The sequence below is a fragment of the Lissotriton helveticus genome, chromosome 3_1 (assembly GCF_964261635.1).
Source record: "Lissotriton helveticus chromosome 3_1, aLisHel1.1, whole genome shotgun sequence".
NCBI classification, from domain to species: domain Eukaryota; kingdom Metazoa; phylum Chordata; class Amphibia; order Caudata; family Salamandridae; genus Lissotriton; species Lissotriton helveticus.
Genome location: NC_136061.1, coordinates 1,169,383,191 through 1,169,399,181, shown reverse-complemented (window position 1 = coordinate 1,169,399,181; position 15,991 = coordinate 1,169,383,191). Strand labels below are relative to the sequence as shown.

Genomic DNA, 15,991 nt, shown 5'->3' with positions numbered 1-15,991 from the left:
TTTCTCTAAATTTACATTACGATACAGTGTTCTTTGACAAAACACTCTGGAGGGAGTCGCACAAAAATAATACAGTGAACACAAGTAAAAAAGAAGTAAAAATTGGAGTGCTAGATGAACAATTAAAAGATGTCCTTAAATGTAGGCATATGTTAATATATTTCTATATATTGCTAATATGTACATGTGGATGTAGTGTTCTTCTGTATAGGCTGCTTAATTTGCTAAAATCAACAGGCCTCAAAGTATGAGTGCATATTTATCAGTTAAATACATTTGGAAATGCACCATGTTACCACTACATGTATTCTTAAAACACAAAATAAATATGAATACATACCAATAAGCTGGCCAAAAAACGAAGATGGATAAATACAGACACAAATGTGGAAAAAAAATGCCATAAAACCGGGAGCCCTAATGATATATTTGTATAAAAAAACAGACTTATTTTGTAAGTATTCACTTCGACTTGTATGTTCTATTCTTGTTTGTCAAAATATATGTTGAAAATAAAACTTACAGTTTGTATTGACTGTTTCAGCAAGAGATTCAAAATAAGTAGGCTTGCCAATTTTCAAAAGATAAATTCAATGACAATTTAGAAAAATCCAGCTCTAGTAGCAGCAACGATAAAATGTTTTCTAGTAGTATGCAACTGACAATATCTCTGGGCTGTCTCTGGTTCAGAACTGTGCAGGTGGAGATGTAGAGTTCTTTTTATAATTTTTTTTTCTGTTGTTTCCTTTCGGTAGTATTCGACCATCTAATGGGAACAAAATAGGTCACTTGTTCCTTAAGAGTATACTGTGGCCTTCTGATAATGACAAATCTGTTCAGGACTTTGTTATGCTGCATTACCTCAGTTGAACTAATTTGGTTTTTCAGTAATGTAAGAGCAAGATCATTTATAATTGCCTTCTTTCGCCAAAATGGCAAATCGATAACAATAATCCTAAACCAAAAATATTTTTTACATTTTATGCTATTAGATAACTAGTTAGAGAAAATCTTAGCAGTGCTCTCTACCCGCATGTTATAAAAGGTGTCAAACATTTGTGTTTTTTTACTGTAAGAATCAATCATTCAAGTAAGCCATCTTGTACTTCTCTTCAGGTAGCTTTATGTGTGAGAATACAGGACACTGGTTGATTTGTGGGCAATAGTGTGGCGACGATGCTAAAAATATTTTTGCAGTTGCACGAACAATGATTGCAGGATGCACAATTTTTTTCAGATTCATCTCGAAAGTTGAAGAGGTTTTGAATGATTGGAAATTGATTGGAAACTCTCCAAGGAAATGTCCAGAGAAGGTATGAGTTTGTTTGCCTCATTAATCATCACATGTAACAGTATACAAGATGGTAATGTTTGTAAAATTAACAAGCATCTATCTGGTAATCATTGTTGGTATTCAGTTGAGCAGATTAGCTTATGTAGTGAAATTATATCTACAAGTGTTTTTATTGAGTGTTTATTAAAGTTGCATACCATGGCCAGGAACACAGTGTATCGCACCTAAACACAAATGCTGCTCTAGCAGTCAAGGCAGTGTTTAGCAAGGGATGAGTGGGATGATGGATCTGTGTCTTCGTTTCAGGGTTCAAGGTAGAGAGGATGTAGAGAAGGGGAGAGGATGTATCCTTAAGGCTAGAGCTGTCGACCTCGAAGCTGGGGAACCGGGTTAGAGTCTCTGCAAGGACGCTCAACATCCTGTGATTCTGGGCAAATCACTTAATCTCCCCGTGCTTAACAAAACATGATGAATGTGTCCTCATGTAACGAAACTGGTGCTCATGTAAAGCGCTCTTATACCCGATGTCTCGGGTCTAGTTCGCACTATATAAAACTCTTTTTACAAAAAAAAAGGTAGCTACGCAGGACATATGGGACTGATTACACCTAGGCAGTAAGCACAAACTAATGTACCACCATCCTCTTAATATTCACCCATTTTCCATGAGGTATTTATATTTAATTTGCACTTGTGAGTAGTATGTATGAAGTGCTTAAATGCTCTATACTATTCAGCACCTGAGAGTTGTCTGCCAAATTAGTTTCCCACCAGTACTGTAACCTACTATCTATCATCTAATTTCACTATGCAGTGTGTTAATAACCCACCCTGCTGTTAACAATAACAAAGATGTATTTGCCATGTCAGTCTTGTACATCTTCTAAAAGCCGATTCAAATGCATCAGGTCGATGCAGCGAGTGGAGCAAACTGCAGAAACCCTCTCCACAGTACGCATATTGAACCTTACAAATATCAAAGCTACTAAAGCAACCTTTTGGATACAATTGGCCCATCACCACCTGTCGTCCCACAAGATGTGATGTTGTTTTCTCCAATGAAGATCAGATTGTCAGGTAATGGACTCTGTTACGTACATAATACAGTCACCTCCAGTAAGGGCTGCATTCCGCCATACCCTGTGGATTTTGCATACCAGGCTTTGTAGGTGCACACACATTTGCTCACAATGCTGGGAGACACAGGTAGTAGTAGTCTTCTTTGAGCCATTTTCACCTTCTAGCTGATCAGGTCAAAACCAATCCACAAGAGGCTGTAAACCTCCACCTGATAATCGGTTTCATTATTGGATTCATCAAGCCCATTCTCTGTAGATGAAAGTGCCAATATGTACAGCAGTGCTTCAACTGTGTCATTGTGCTAGTAAAAGGAAGATAATCAATGTCCTAATATTTAAAGAAACGTTTTAGGATAACACTTGCATGAGTTGGAACACACAAAGGAAGATGGATCGTCTTGGCAAGATAAATTCTTTCCATCAATGATTATTGACACCCGAAATTTACTTCAGTCTTCCACTGGTTTTATAGCCATATGCATCGTGTCTGTGACTATAAAGTACGTTCTTTGGACACTAACTCAGATACTCAAGTATCAGATATTCTGAGAGGAAATTCCCTTAGTGGATCTCGGTCACAGCCCAGTAATTGTTACAACACAATTTTTTGTTCCACTCAACTTGATAGCCCCAAAAAAGTCCAAATACCACAATCCCTTAAAGGGCCCAGGAAATAATGCAGGTCCTGCCAAATAAAAATACACATCAACACCAATGTAGGAAAGTTCCCCTTTTTGACATGGTCACCCCCACTTTTTGTCTGGTATTTGCTGAAATTTACACAAAGTGCACTGGGTTCCTCCTGTCCAGGCTCCTAGTGCCAGATCTCTTTCCCAAAAACTGTACAATTGTTCCCCCAATTGGCAATGACTCTGGCACCCCTGTAAGTCCAGATTAAATGGTACCCCAGCTACTTAGGGCATGATTATTAAAGAGGGTCCTTAAGGGCTGCAGCATGTATTGTGCCACCCTAAGGGACCCCTTACCTAATTCATGCAGACTGCCATTGCAAGCTGCATATCTTGGTGCAAACAAAAATGAAAAAACGAAATGTGTGCCATGCCTGCAGACACTGCACGCAGTATAGGTAGTACAGCAGGCCTTACAGCCCCAAGGAAGGGTGCACTATCCTATACGTGTGGACATAGCGGTATCAGCAGAGTTGCCCCTGTGATGTCCAGTTCCATTACTGCCAGTGCAAGTGACCAGGGAAGCCATTTAAGTTCATCTGCTGGACACTAGTTAAAACGAGTTTCTCCAGCTACATGATGGCTTGACTGAAACCAAAGGTGTTTGGTATCAAACATAATGTATTAATAAACCCACACTGATTCCAATGATGGATTTATTAATGCATGCACCCAGAGGGCACCCCCCTCCAGCAGGATGACCTGTACATTAGCATTCCAAGGCAGGGAGCTTCAAAGAGCACGCCACCATATGTATGCAAATCTGACTTCCCTCCCATTTGACCCCTGGATAGATGGGAAAATGAATAGTTATAGAGGCGTGTCCTCCGTCAGGCTAGTTCGCCCCTTAGGTGGGCAATCTGATGTGGTCATGGAAATTAAAAGTTTGCCATCTTGGTGATGGCTGATTTAGGAACTCTGGGACAGGTTATGCCCACTTCCCACAGGAAGTGATCATATGGGGGGCATAGTGACCCCAGGGGTAAGTATCCCATTGACTGTTACCCTACACTCCCCTAACGCCCCTAAATCTAGTGTTAAGTGTAGCCCCTGGCACCAGGAAATTAGATCCTGCCGACCTGAAAGAAGACAATGGACATAGAAGAGTTGCAAGAACAGAAGACCAGCAACTGACTTGGCGCCAACCCTCCTAGCTTGCCTGCTGTCCTCGAAAATTGCAGAAAAGACTAATCCTTCTGTAGCTGCCAGTGCTCCCAAAAGCCTGGGAGGACTTCCAGCTTGCACCCAAGACCCAGGAATTACAGTGGAGTAGCGGAGCTGCTCTCCTGCATCCTGCAGGCACCCCCGAAGAGCTGCAAGGACTCGACTGCTAAAAAACCAGCCACCGGAAAGCCCCACTGCACCCATGCCCCCTTGCGAAAGTTGAAATGGGCCAATAGTGCCAGCATATTCCCCAGATCCAAAACCCACCTTGGGTTTGCGAATTGTGGACTTCCGGACATCGCCTGCAGCCTCTTTGTGCTTGCCCCTCTACCGCAAATGTTTCCAGTGACAAAAATATTTTTATTTATTTTTATTTTTTTATTTTAAAAAGTTTTATATAGCGCTGGCTAGACCCGGAGGTATCAGAGCGCTTTACATGAGCATCAGATCATAGTTACAGGTTACATCGTTACAAAGGTTACACAGTTCTTAGAGCATGGCAACATAGTTAAATGTAGGGTCGAGATAAACAATAAGCACAAATATGTAAGGGGAACAGCAGGCAGGTGAGAGATTCAGGGGAGGGGGGTTGGAGCAGGGGGAAGTAGACAGATAATGAAGGCGGTAAAGAGGAGGGGAGGCTGAGAGACAGCATGGGAAGAGGAGGGGAAGGGTGACGGGGACAAAAACCGGTAGACGAGTCAAGGCAACGTCCAAAGTCCATTAAGCTGTGATCCCAGGGGAAGTGGTATCACTTCCTTATCTCTGTTGCGAGAGGCTCCCTTTACGCAGTGGACTCTCTCAGAGGGGTCTCTGAGACTCCAAGGCCTACACACTAGATCCTTCCCCAAAAAGGGGAGAGGGAGTGCTTTGGCAAGGGGTTCCATACCATACCTCAAGTGTGAGTGGCTCCCTTGGCGGAGTGGACTCACTCAGCGGGTTCGCTGAGACTCCACAGTATAAATATTGGATCTTTCCCCAACAAGGGGAGGAGGAGTGCTTAGTCAAAGGGCACAAAGGACAGGGGGTAGGCTGAGTAGCAGGCAAGGGGAGATATTCAGGGGAGAGGGGATAGGAGCTAGGGAAGAGACAATAAGGAGAGACGAAAAGAAGTCTGTCTAAAGACCGACTGTGTAGGTGACGGCCAAGGAGGGAATCCCCGGCCCATCTCCCATATAGCTAAACCAGGTAGCTCCATCAGGCATCAGACAAAATAGTTCGGTCTCAATACATTGAGAGAAGAGGGAAGGAGCGACAAATAGAGGGAGGATGTGGGAGGAGACGACAGGGGAGACGAAAGGAACTTTCCCACACACCATAGTAAAGGTTTTTGCCTTGTTAATTTTCATATTCCTGGAGTCCATGAAGTGCCCAAAAGCATCCATCAATTTTTGTAAGCCGACAGATGTCCTAGATAAGAGAACAGCATCATCGGCGTACAATAAAATAGGTACATGGCACCTACCAACTACGGCTGCATCGCCTGCACAGTCTGAAGGGAGTCATCTACCCCGTTAATAAATAGTGAAAAAAGGAGCTTTGCTAGTAAGCAACCCTGTCTAATTCCCCTCTTGATTTTAAATGAGGGGGACCATTCCCCATTGGGGCCATTGGGGCCATAACGCACTGTACCAGATAGATTTCCATAGAGGCGTGCAACAAAATGTATTATGTTCTTAGGAGCACCCTGGGTAATCCATGTAGACCAGAGTAACGGATGATTAACCAAATCGAAAGCACTGACGAGTGCAGCGAAACAGAGATCTTGTCAATGTTTCTCCTGCATACCTAAGTAGTTTAAAATTGATGCTAATGCAGTCCCCATTGAACACTTTTTTGGTGGTGTTGATCCAACCCACTCTTTAAACATACTCCCCCTCCCCCCCACCCCTAATCCCCCACAATCTCCCTGACACATTAAACCAATGCCTTTATAACAACTGTGTACAAGCAGATGCAGTGAGGTCTGTCGCCAAACTCCCATTAACTCCTAAAACTGAAACATTAAATCACATTCAAGAAAGAAAAGGACAAGTAGAGGGAGGTAAAGGGAAAGAAAAGAGAACAAGTAAGGGAAAGAGGAAAAAAGAGGGAGAGGGGAAAAAAGCGAGAAAAACTGCATAGCAGAGAAGTGTTCTGGGTCCAAAGTCTGTTCTGCTCTCTGGGGGTGGTAAGGTTTGTAACCGTCTGGATGCCACTATAAGCCTCAGCTATTCAGGTGCCTCCTCAAGGGCCTGTTGCCCTGGAGCTAGGGTTTGGAGCTGCTACTGTTGTCCCGTGTCTACTGCATCTTTCTCTAATGACGTTATGACCTTTACAAGGGGACGTACGCTTTCTGGGTCGGAAGATTATCACCCCTGCTGGGTCACGTTGGTGAGGCCATTGGCAGTGCACAGCCCTTAGATCTCTTTGGGACCTGTCCATGGCATCTTTGTCCGATGACCATCTTTCCTCATGTCCCAGTGTCTTTGTCGATTATGGAATTCTCCTGCCATATGATGTAGTTTTGCTGCTCTGCCTCCGTTGCCGCTGTTGGATAGTCTTAGGCCTGGCACCTGTTACCTGGGGTGTCAGCTGTCCTGTTCCCGCCCTGGACCATGTCGAAAACCAGAGACGCTTCTCCAACCAAGTCCTCTGGGGTCTAAAAGAAGGTCTTCCACCGCTAAAACACCTTCAGTTTAGCTGGGAACAGTAGCATGTACTGCAACTGGAGGGTACGTAGTTTTGCTGTTTCTGAATCAAAAGTGCGGTCCAGGCGTTGGACCTCTTGGCTGTAATCGGGTAATATCACAATCTTGTAATTATCGTGGCGTAGATCTCCCTTACAACATGCCTCTTGAAAGATCATGTCTCCATCTAGGAAGTATAAGAACAATGCAATTATAGGCCGGAGTGATGCTCCCAGAGGTGGTCATCTGCTTAGGGTTCTGCATGCACATTTCACCAAAAAGCAAAGAAAAATGTTTTCAACGGGGAAGGCATTCTTCAACCAAGCCATCAAGAACTCCTTCATGGTGTTGCCCTCAACCCCCTCCGGAAATCCAAGAAAGCAGAGATTATTTCTTCATGCTTGATTTTTGACGTCCTCTGTGTGCCATATAACATTGGTGTTCATCTTGCGTAGCCCCTCCGCCGCTTTCTTGAGGTTGTGCACCACGTCTTTCCCCTACGAAATCCTCGTCTCTACGACCCTCACCTGTCTCTGAGACTTTGCGCGGGTCCTGAGGCAAAAGGGATACCTCTGAACGTACCTCCACTATCTTGCCTTCAATTACTTCTCTAGGGGATTGAATAGCCTGCAGTAAGGTTGTGTTACTAGAGACAGAGGATGTGTCCTCTCCTTGCTCTGTCGGAGGTGCCACGGCCTTGGTATACCTATCCACTTTACCTTGCCGTGCTTGTCTCAGCTCTTTCTCTTTTGCCATGTTTACTATAACTTCCCAGTCGTCCCAGAGGGGTTATCGATATTCAGTGCACTACGTTTAGGCAGGCATCCGTAGGGTGGAGGGTCGCCAGAGGAGACTTAATCAGGAACACCTCCCCAACACTCAGAGGCAGGCCACTGGGTATTGAGCAAGCACCCATGGGTAGGCAAGGCCTGGGGCTATCAATCCACCCTCCAGCTTGCGAAGCACAACTGGGGGTGTGCCGGCCCTCAAGCAGTGGCAGCGCTGCAAAAGAGAACCAGTTCAGGTGCCTCTCAGTGCTCCAGTCACACTTTCAGGGCCTGCTTTCAGGTCCAGGGTCCCACAGATACCGCTGCAGATGTGTGCAGGCCTGCCGCCTACGTTCAGTTCGTGCCACGACAGGCCCACAACAGGGACACAGGAAATACCAGGGAGTGGGGAAGGGGAGCATTGTTTCTCATCAGTGCCACTGGCAACCCTCTGCTGGCTTCACAGTACTTTCACCGAGTGTTGAGGTGCCGCCAATGACCGTTCTGCCCTCCTTGACTATCGCCCTTCTCTGGACGTCGCCAACACAGCGCTTCTCTGCCTCACTACCCACCCCCACAAACCCCCCCACCCTCCGGCACGCACTCTGCCTTGTGGCCCCTATGTCCCACAAAGCAGCTTGGGGGCGGCATGTACCCCACACACCGCAGTGCGAGATCCCCAATGCAGGACTCGTTGCATCTCTGGGGGCCCCAGAGGAAGGAAGGCACTCACCGCTGCTGCCTCAGCAGTCGCTGTTCCCTCGGCATGCTTTGCTGACTAGCTTGTGACTGCAGCCGCCTTGCTCCAGCAGAGCAGGCCCCGAATTGTAGTGGGCACAAAAGCCAAAATACAGCGATCTCAGGGCAAAAGATCGGTCGCCAACGTTGCAGGGGTAGCCCTGCCCTCATTTATGGTGCCGGTACATGTCTGGACGGCCCTAGATGTGGCAGGATTAATGTCGGATCGGAGTCTGTTAGCCGGAGCTCACAAAGATGGGACTACTCTGCCATGATGCTGGCCACGCCTCCCGCATTTAGCAAAATTAAACCTTCTCCAAAGATTGACCATTGCATCTGTAACCGGGACTAAGTCAGACTGGTTGTGTGCTCAGATGTCGATAATAAGGTGGCAATCCCATTGAGAGCAATTTTGACAGTTCTTCTCTGCCTGCATTCATGAGTAATGGGGCTCTATATGACTCTCACTCTTAAGGATCCTTATCTAGTTTGGAAAGTAATACAATCTTCAGGCAGACCACATTTCGACATTCCGGAAATTCTTCCTCGGATATGGATGGTAGTCTAGAGGCCAGCAGCTACAAGGATCATCACTCAGTCCCACCCTCTTCAACGTTTACATGAGTCCACTCGCTTCCATTGCGCGTCAACACAACCTCAACATCATCTCCTACGCTGACGACACCCAGCTGATCCTTTCCCTCACCAAAGACCCCAACACCGCCAAAACCAATCTTCACGAAGGCATGAAAGAAGTAGCCATATGGATGAAAAACAACCGCCTAAAACTTAACTCAGACAAAACTGAAGTGCTCATCCTAGGATCATCCCCCTCTGCCTGGGACGACTCATGGTGGCCTTCGGATCTGGGCTCTGCACCCATACCCACAGACCACGCACGTAACCTAGGCTTCATCCTAGACTCCTCACTCTCGATGACCAGACAAGTCAACGCCGTCTCATCCTCCTGCTTCAACGTACTTCGTATGCTCAAATAAATCTTCCATTGGATCCCCACCGAGACAAGAAAAACTGTCACCCACGCACTGGTTACGAGTCGACTAGACTACGGAAACACCCTCTACGCCGGAATTACAACCAAATTACAGAAAAAACTCCAACACATCCAAAACGCATCAGCGAGACTCATTTTGGACATCCCTCGGCAAGATCACATTACCGGCCACCTGAAAGACCTCCACTGGCTTCCCGTCAACAAGAGAATAACATTCCGTCTCCTCACCCACGCACACAAGGCCCTCTACAAACTAGGACCCGAATGCCTCAACACTCGACTATCCTTCTACACACCCACCCGCCAACTAAGATCCTCCAATCAAGGCCTCGCCGAAGTTCCGCGTATCCAAAGATCCACCATGGGAGGTAGATCCTTCTCCTACTTGGCGGCCAAGACCTGGAACTCACTCCCCACTCACCTCCGCCTTACACAGAACCACATCTCCTTCAGAAAAGAACTTAAAACCTGGCTATTCGATAAATAATTAACCCCCTCCCCAAGCGCCTTGAGACCCTCTGGGTGAGTAGTGCGCTATACAAATTCTTGAACTTGAGCAGCTCACCATTGTCTGGGCAAAAGTCAGCTAGTAAGCAGTCTATGGCAGGAGGTTCTCCCCCTCACCCCCACTGATGCGCACATTCAGTTTTTGTTTCAGCAAAGTTTTCAGATCTTCCCTGTCCACTTGTGGAAGCGTCACTTGGTATGACTTCCGCCAGGTGTCCCAAATCCGGTCATCATCTTGTCGAATTGGTTGTTTATAAAGGGTACTAATGTAGTCTCTAAATAGCTCCCTTGAGCCCTCATGATCTGCATGCTGTGTCCAAAATATATTCTTGATCACATGTATCACTTGGAGCATTTCTCTTTGTTATTTAGCCAGGCCAGTATTATCCCATCCTTCTGAACACCTGCATGCTACTTGGTTATGTAAAACTGGAATTCAAATCTGCCCAGATGTGCCAATTTATCTACAAGGCAGAACAGTACTGCTTAACCAGTTAGGTCTGTACTTCCATGTTGGTACTGGCACCTAATCTATATTCAGCTCAAATCGAGCATGATACTTCTAGATATCTGCCATTTTAAACTGCATGGTTTCCCTCCAAAATAAAATCTAATTTAAAAAATATATATTTTTATTGGCATTTTAAACCAAAACAATAAGCATGTCACATTTGATTAAAAGCATGCAAAGGAAATCAATTCTTGAGTAAGATAAATGGGCTCCAAATTTAAATGAGATCTATTGCAATATCCAGCAATCCACATTCATAATGAATACCCCCTCATTTCTGTGCATGCTCATCCATGTTATTGATCCAGTTGACGTTTTCCAAATTCTTTAGCATCACTTTCTTCTCCTGTGCAGTACATGGTGAAGGCAAAACTTTCAGCCATATCCCATGCTGCTGAGGCGTCTGTAAAAATAAAGCAACATGGACGTTTTCAGCCTAGTTTCGGTGTATTTATGAGTGAAATACAACGACCAATGTGTGACACTTGGAGTGACACTTTCTCGCGAGTAAAATCAAGCAATAAAGTCCATGGAAACAGATAAATACCAGAAGCTACACCCAGGGCTTTAATTGGGATGAAAAAACTTGGGGGGGGGGGGGGGGGGGGGTCTCTCAAAGGGGCGTGGCTTAAAAACAGGTAAGCAAAAAATCTGTGCTTAGCATAATGTGCCGCCTGACTTGTATTTTGCGGTTTCTGTTGTTGCATCCAGATATATGACGGCGCAGCAGCCAGGGTAATATGCGAAATGCTAAACACATACGCAGGGTAATATGCTGCATGTCTAAACACTTAGAACGCCCCAAAGGCGAGACCTATTGGCTATGCCAATGCTTGTTTGTGTAGTTGTCAACGCCTGATTTTCTAATCTGAGTAAGCACTGTTGACAACGGTGGGCATTGTATATGCAATCCTCTCTTGAAAGAAAAGCATATAATTTGGAGGAGCGATTTCGTGATGATGGATTTGGATGTAAACTTCACATCGGGGATATCAAAGCATGTGGCTGTAGTTGCATCAAAAGAGGATTCAGTTGTTTATTACTCAAGTACTGTGCTGAACCACCTAACTTAAAAAATAAAAATGAGATGACTAATATTTGCCAACTTTCATTTAGCTGGTAGTTCTTAAAATGACATTTTTTTATTTTCTTTGACACCCCTTTGAGAAATAGAAATCCTCACAAAGAACTTGTTGAAGAAGATGCCATCTTACCACCCTTTAACAGCAAGAATAAATGAGTCAAGTTGCCAAAGACAGCCAAAAGACCAAAGAGAATGAGCATAATCCATTCTCCCTTGCATGCACATTCAAGAGTATAATTTTATATGCAAAGTTTTATTGCACACATATGTTCAGCTAAATGCTAATTTTGTTAAATTGTGCAAATACATTGTTTCTATTTTCAGGGGGAATATACAACTGGAGTATGGGAGGAGAAATGTGATGAAGTGTCATTTGCTGACTTCAAATTCTCAGTTACCCACCATTATTTAGTGCAAGAGTCTTCTGAGAAAGAAGAAAAGGATGACTTGGGAGATGGTATGTAAAACTTTATCTCCACTTGGAGGTGCATTAGGGCAGCTACACTTGTTAGATTTTTACCCGCACATTTTTGAACGAATACATTTCAATAAGTACTTATTTAAAATAAATATTCCTACTGGGTTAGTTTGTTAGCTAATTTCTGAAACTATTTGCTTTGTGAAAACAGATGACCATTTTCTTTCCACAAATTAAGGCGTCTACTGTAACTGTAATGATGCATTGAAGTTCACACACAGATTTATTAAAATGGCTAATTGAGCAGTTTTATAGCACCTTGGCCTGGAAATTCTGAAGAAATAATAAGATATAAAAAGCTTGGTGTGTCACAATAAAGAAACTATTTTTTTTAGCCATGTTTTACAGAATCTGCCATCAAGCACTATTAGGCACGCTAGAGAAATCGCAAAATCGCAAAATGGATTAAGTACTTTATAAAGTCGTCCTCTAGCACTAATAAGATGGATCTGGAAAATGTAAATGTTTCTTTGCTTATTCTGTGTCCAACAGAATGTAGTATTTTTTTTCTTAAAGCCCTTTAATGGAAGGAACTCTTACACAATTTAAGCCTTGTGAGAACTACTAGTAAATGTATTTTTCATGTTAAATGTACTCAGTCCAGTGAAAAACATCACCGTAGAGTTCGGCCCAAGCAATGTTCTAAGTGATGTAAATATCAGAGCAAATTAAACGGCTTTGCCATAAATGGTCCCCGCCCACTACCTGCTCCTATTTTTCCTTCGGAAGTAGGTGGAGCAAGATGGTGATTGGTCCTACTTGTACTGTTCTTTTTGCATTTCTATAGTGCAAACCCGAAGATATTGAGGAGCTCTTCACGAACACAAGTTACATTGCACAAGGGCACATTCACGTTTTTAGGCACAGCGAGATTGAGTGAGTTTGCCCAGAATCACAAGATGTTGAGCTGACGCCGACACTCGAGCCTGGTTCCTCAGTTTCAAAGTCCAACAGATAGCGGACTAAATATGAAATCTCCTTCACTCCATGTGCCATTCTGTTTGATCCAAAGCAATAGTCTAAGAGGGTGTATGTCCTGGCTACGGGAGTATAGCAAGAGTACATGTTGTCTACTGGGTGTGTCTCTCTCCGGGGGTCAATCAGGTACAGGCCCTGTATCATATCTTTTAATACCCTTGTATTTTTTGGCTTTGTGTAGTCTTTTGGTGGCTCATTGTCAAGTTACCCTTTAGGAACACAGTTGGAGTCACCCACCAGGACAATATCTGCTTCCAGGTAGGCCGAGGCGGTCACCATCTCCTTGCATAGAAGTCTGGACAGCCATGATTAGGAGCATAGACATTCAGCAAATGCATTGCACGGCCATCCAGGGTGCCAAACTAGATTCTTTATCTCCTCTCTCGATGAAGTACTTGCCATTTGTGTTGAAAGGAATCCCAGGAGCCATCCAGATTAATGCTCCTCGTGCCAACCTGGAGTAGGAGGTAGTATATAGTTGTCCCTGCCACCTCTTCCGGAGAATAGGGATACATTCCTCCCACACATGTTTCTTGCAGGAAAGTATGGGCATCTAATTGCGCTTCAAATAAGCATACACTCTGCAACATTTTTCCAGCTGGGCGAGGCCCCTAACGTTCTAAGCCATATGTTTAATCAAGTCACTCGCCATTATCAGTCCGAGTCAGTTCAGATCGGAACCTGGTCCAACCGGGCTCCGATACATATATCAGTCTCTCGAGGTCCTTCAGGGGCAGGGACCAGGACCTCCACACATGAGCAGCTTGCGTTTCGCCAAAACAGCAACAAACCAACTTCCCAACACCTCCTACCCCATGGGCAGTAGTGCCAATGAGCCCTTTCAAGTAATAGGCAGGTTGGGATCTTGCATCCACTGCACCATTCACATAAAATCAGAACCTTTCTCTTCAGGCAAAAGATCTGCGATTAGCTGGAGGTCAGGGCCCTTGGGGAGTTGCGAGACCGAGGCATTCAAGCCACTCCCCTGTGCCCACACCTCTCTTTCATTGACTAGTGCAGGGAGTAGTTACAAGTCGCACATCCCCTGCTCCCCGCCATCTGGTCAGGAGCTATTCAAATAGACCCCCTCCCTCTGCACCCTTCACTAACATCCGTGAGCCATCACTCCATGGTACACCCGAACCAACCTGCAGCTCCACCTTGGAACCACAGTAGGCACTCTCCCAGTTCAACTTCTCTCATGCAGGTTCAGTACTCATGGTAAGATGAACACAGTTTAGGGAGGACCAGCGTCTGTACTGTCACTGCCCATTCCAGAGTCACACCAAAGTCTCTGAAACTATTCTATGGAGTCTGGCACAATGTCAGTGTCCATGAGGGTACCATTTGGGCAGACCACAATCCTCCTTGTCTGACGTGTGTCGTCCGGGCAGTTGGCGTGCTTACTCCATTTTTGTAGGCAGGCTTAAGTGTCTCTGTGTGCCCGGTGTCACCTAACCTGTCCCCAAGCCTCCTCGGTGGGCATCCAACCAGTTGTTAACTTTTTGCGAGATGAAGAAGAGCAGTACTTTCTCCTCATGTACAATACGAAGTTCCGCCGGAAACATCAAGCTGTATTTCAAGATTAGGGTATCTCTTGTTTTTTAACAGCTAGAAATGTTTTCTGTTAGTTCTGCACTTTTTGTGTATAGTCCAGGAAGATCGAAATGGGCTTCCCCTCGTACCGTGGAGGACCCTGGGCTCGACGTTTTGGAGGATGGCATCGCCGTCCCTAAAGTTGAACAGGAGGGCAATAAGGGTTTTTGGTTGTGCTCTGGGTCAGGACGAGGCACCAGTGCCCTGTGGGCCCGCTCAATCAGGAAAAACTTTGATAGCCTCCTAGGGAGTATGGAGTTAGTGATCAAGTCTTCCAGGAAAAGTTCTGCAGATTGTCTCACCACCTTTTCCGGGAATACTATGAATTTATGTTGTTCCTTCTGGATCATCCCTCGGAGTCTTCTGTTCGTTCCGTCAATCGTACCGTCAGCTGCTGGAGCGAAGACACAGAATCTGCTAACCTCTCTTTGTAGGACTCCCACATTTTGCTCCTTGCAGTGACCCGCTCTGCCACCTTTCTTATATCTACCCTCAGCAGGTTAACATCAATTGCGACTGAGTTGATCTTGGCGGCCAGGTGCTCTCAGGAGCCTTTTATTGCCGTCATCAAGTCTGGCAGCGTCGGGCCTGGGTCTGCATGTTCTCCACTTCGGTCTCCCTGGTCTTTGGACGCTCTGTCTCTATTCGTCTCCCCTGTAGGCATAGCATGCATATCATTGATGATATTATTAGATTGGGCTAATCTTGCCGTCTTATCTTTCACCATGATTGCGATGGTGTTTTGGAGTACCATGGTATCTGGTACCAGTGTTCCCTCTAGACAGTTGCCTTGAGACTAGTTCTGTGCAGTGTTGAGGTGGTGGCCTTTGTAAGCGTAGCTAGTACAATTTTGTGCTTGCTTCTCCAGCTGTGTTTCAGGCCGGGCATGCCGCAGATCTCGTTTTCTCCCCAGAAGTGCCTCTGCTGACGGAGTTTCAGGAGGCCCGGTGCCCTTACGTTGTCCACTGGGCTGCGCACTGCGTCTGTCCCTTATAGGCCGGCATTCTCTGTTGTGGCATTCCAGTCTTGTGAGGGGGTCGCTGGGCCAGTTGTCCCCGCCGTCCAGCTTGAGTGTCGACACTGCTCTGTGGTCAATGGGCCAACACTGTTCCATGTCCAGCCCCCTACCTTGTCATTGGTATAGCCCCAGATTTGAGGCTGTGTTCAGGAGTGCTGGAGTTTCAGGAAACACAGGAGTTCCAGCGCACCAGTGTTATCTGGCCAGCGCACGCTGTTGCTTCTTCACAGGCTGGCGGACTCGCATGTTACACGCTGGCTTAAGTTCCCAGGAGATTGTTCAGGGGTGTGCAGCGATCTTTCTGCTTTTCGCAGCCCCGCCCCTTTATGGCCATTGATGTCGGGCCCCTTATTTGCCACAGTTTCATCCAGCTCGAGCAGGAGGGGCCAGTCGCATTTGCCAGT

General features: G+C 45.5%; 1 protein-coding gene across 1 annotated transcript in view; it reads left to right on the top strand.

Moving 5' to 3' along the window:
* Positions 1-15,991, top strand: part of RAB3GAP1 (RAB3 GTPase activating protein catalytic subunit 1) — a 436,470-nt gene that overhangs the window by 45,459 nt on the left and 375,020 nt on the right. The window contains exons 3-4 of the mRNA XM_078681808.1: positions 1,238-1,313; positions 11,842-11,974. Coding sequence (XP_078537934.1) covers positions 1,238-1,313; positions 11,842-11,974 — 209 coding nt within the window. The remainder of the gene's footprint in view (positions 1-1,237; positions 1,314-11,841; positions 11,975-15,991) is intronic.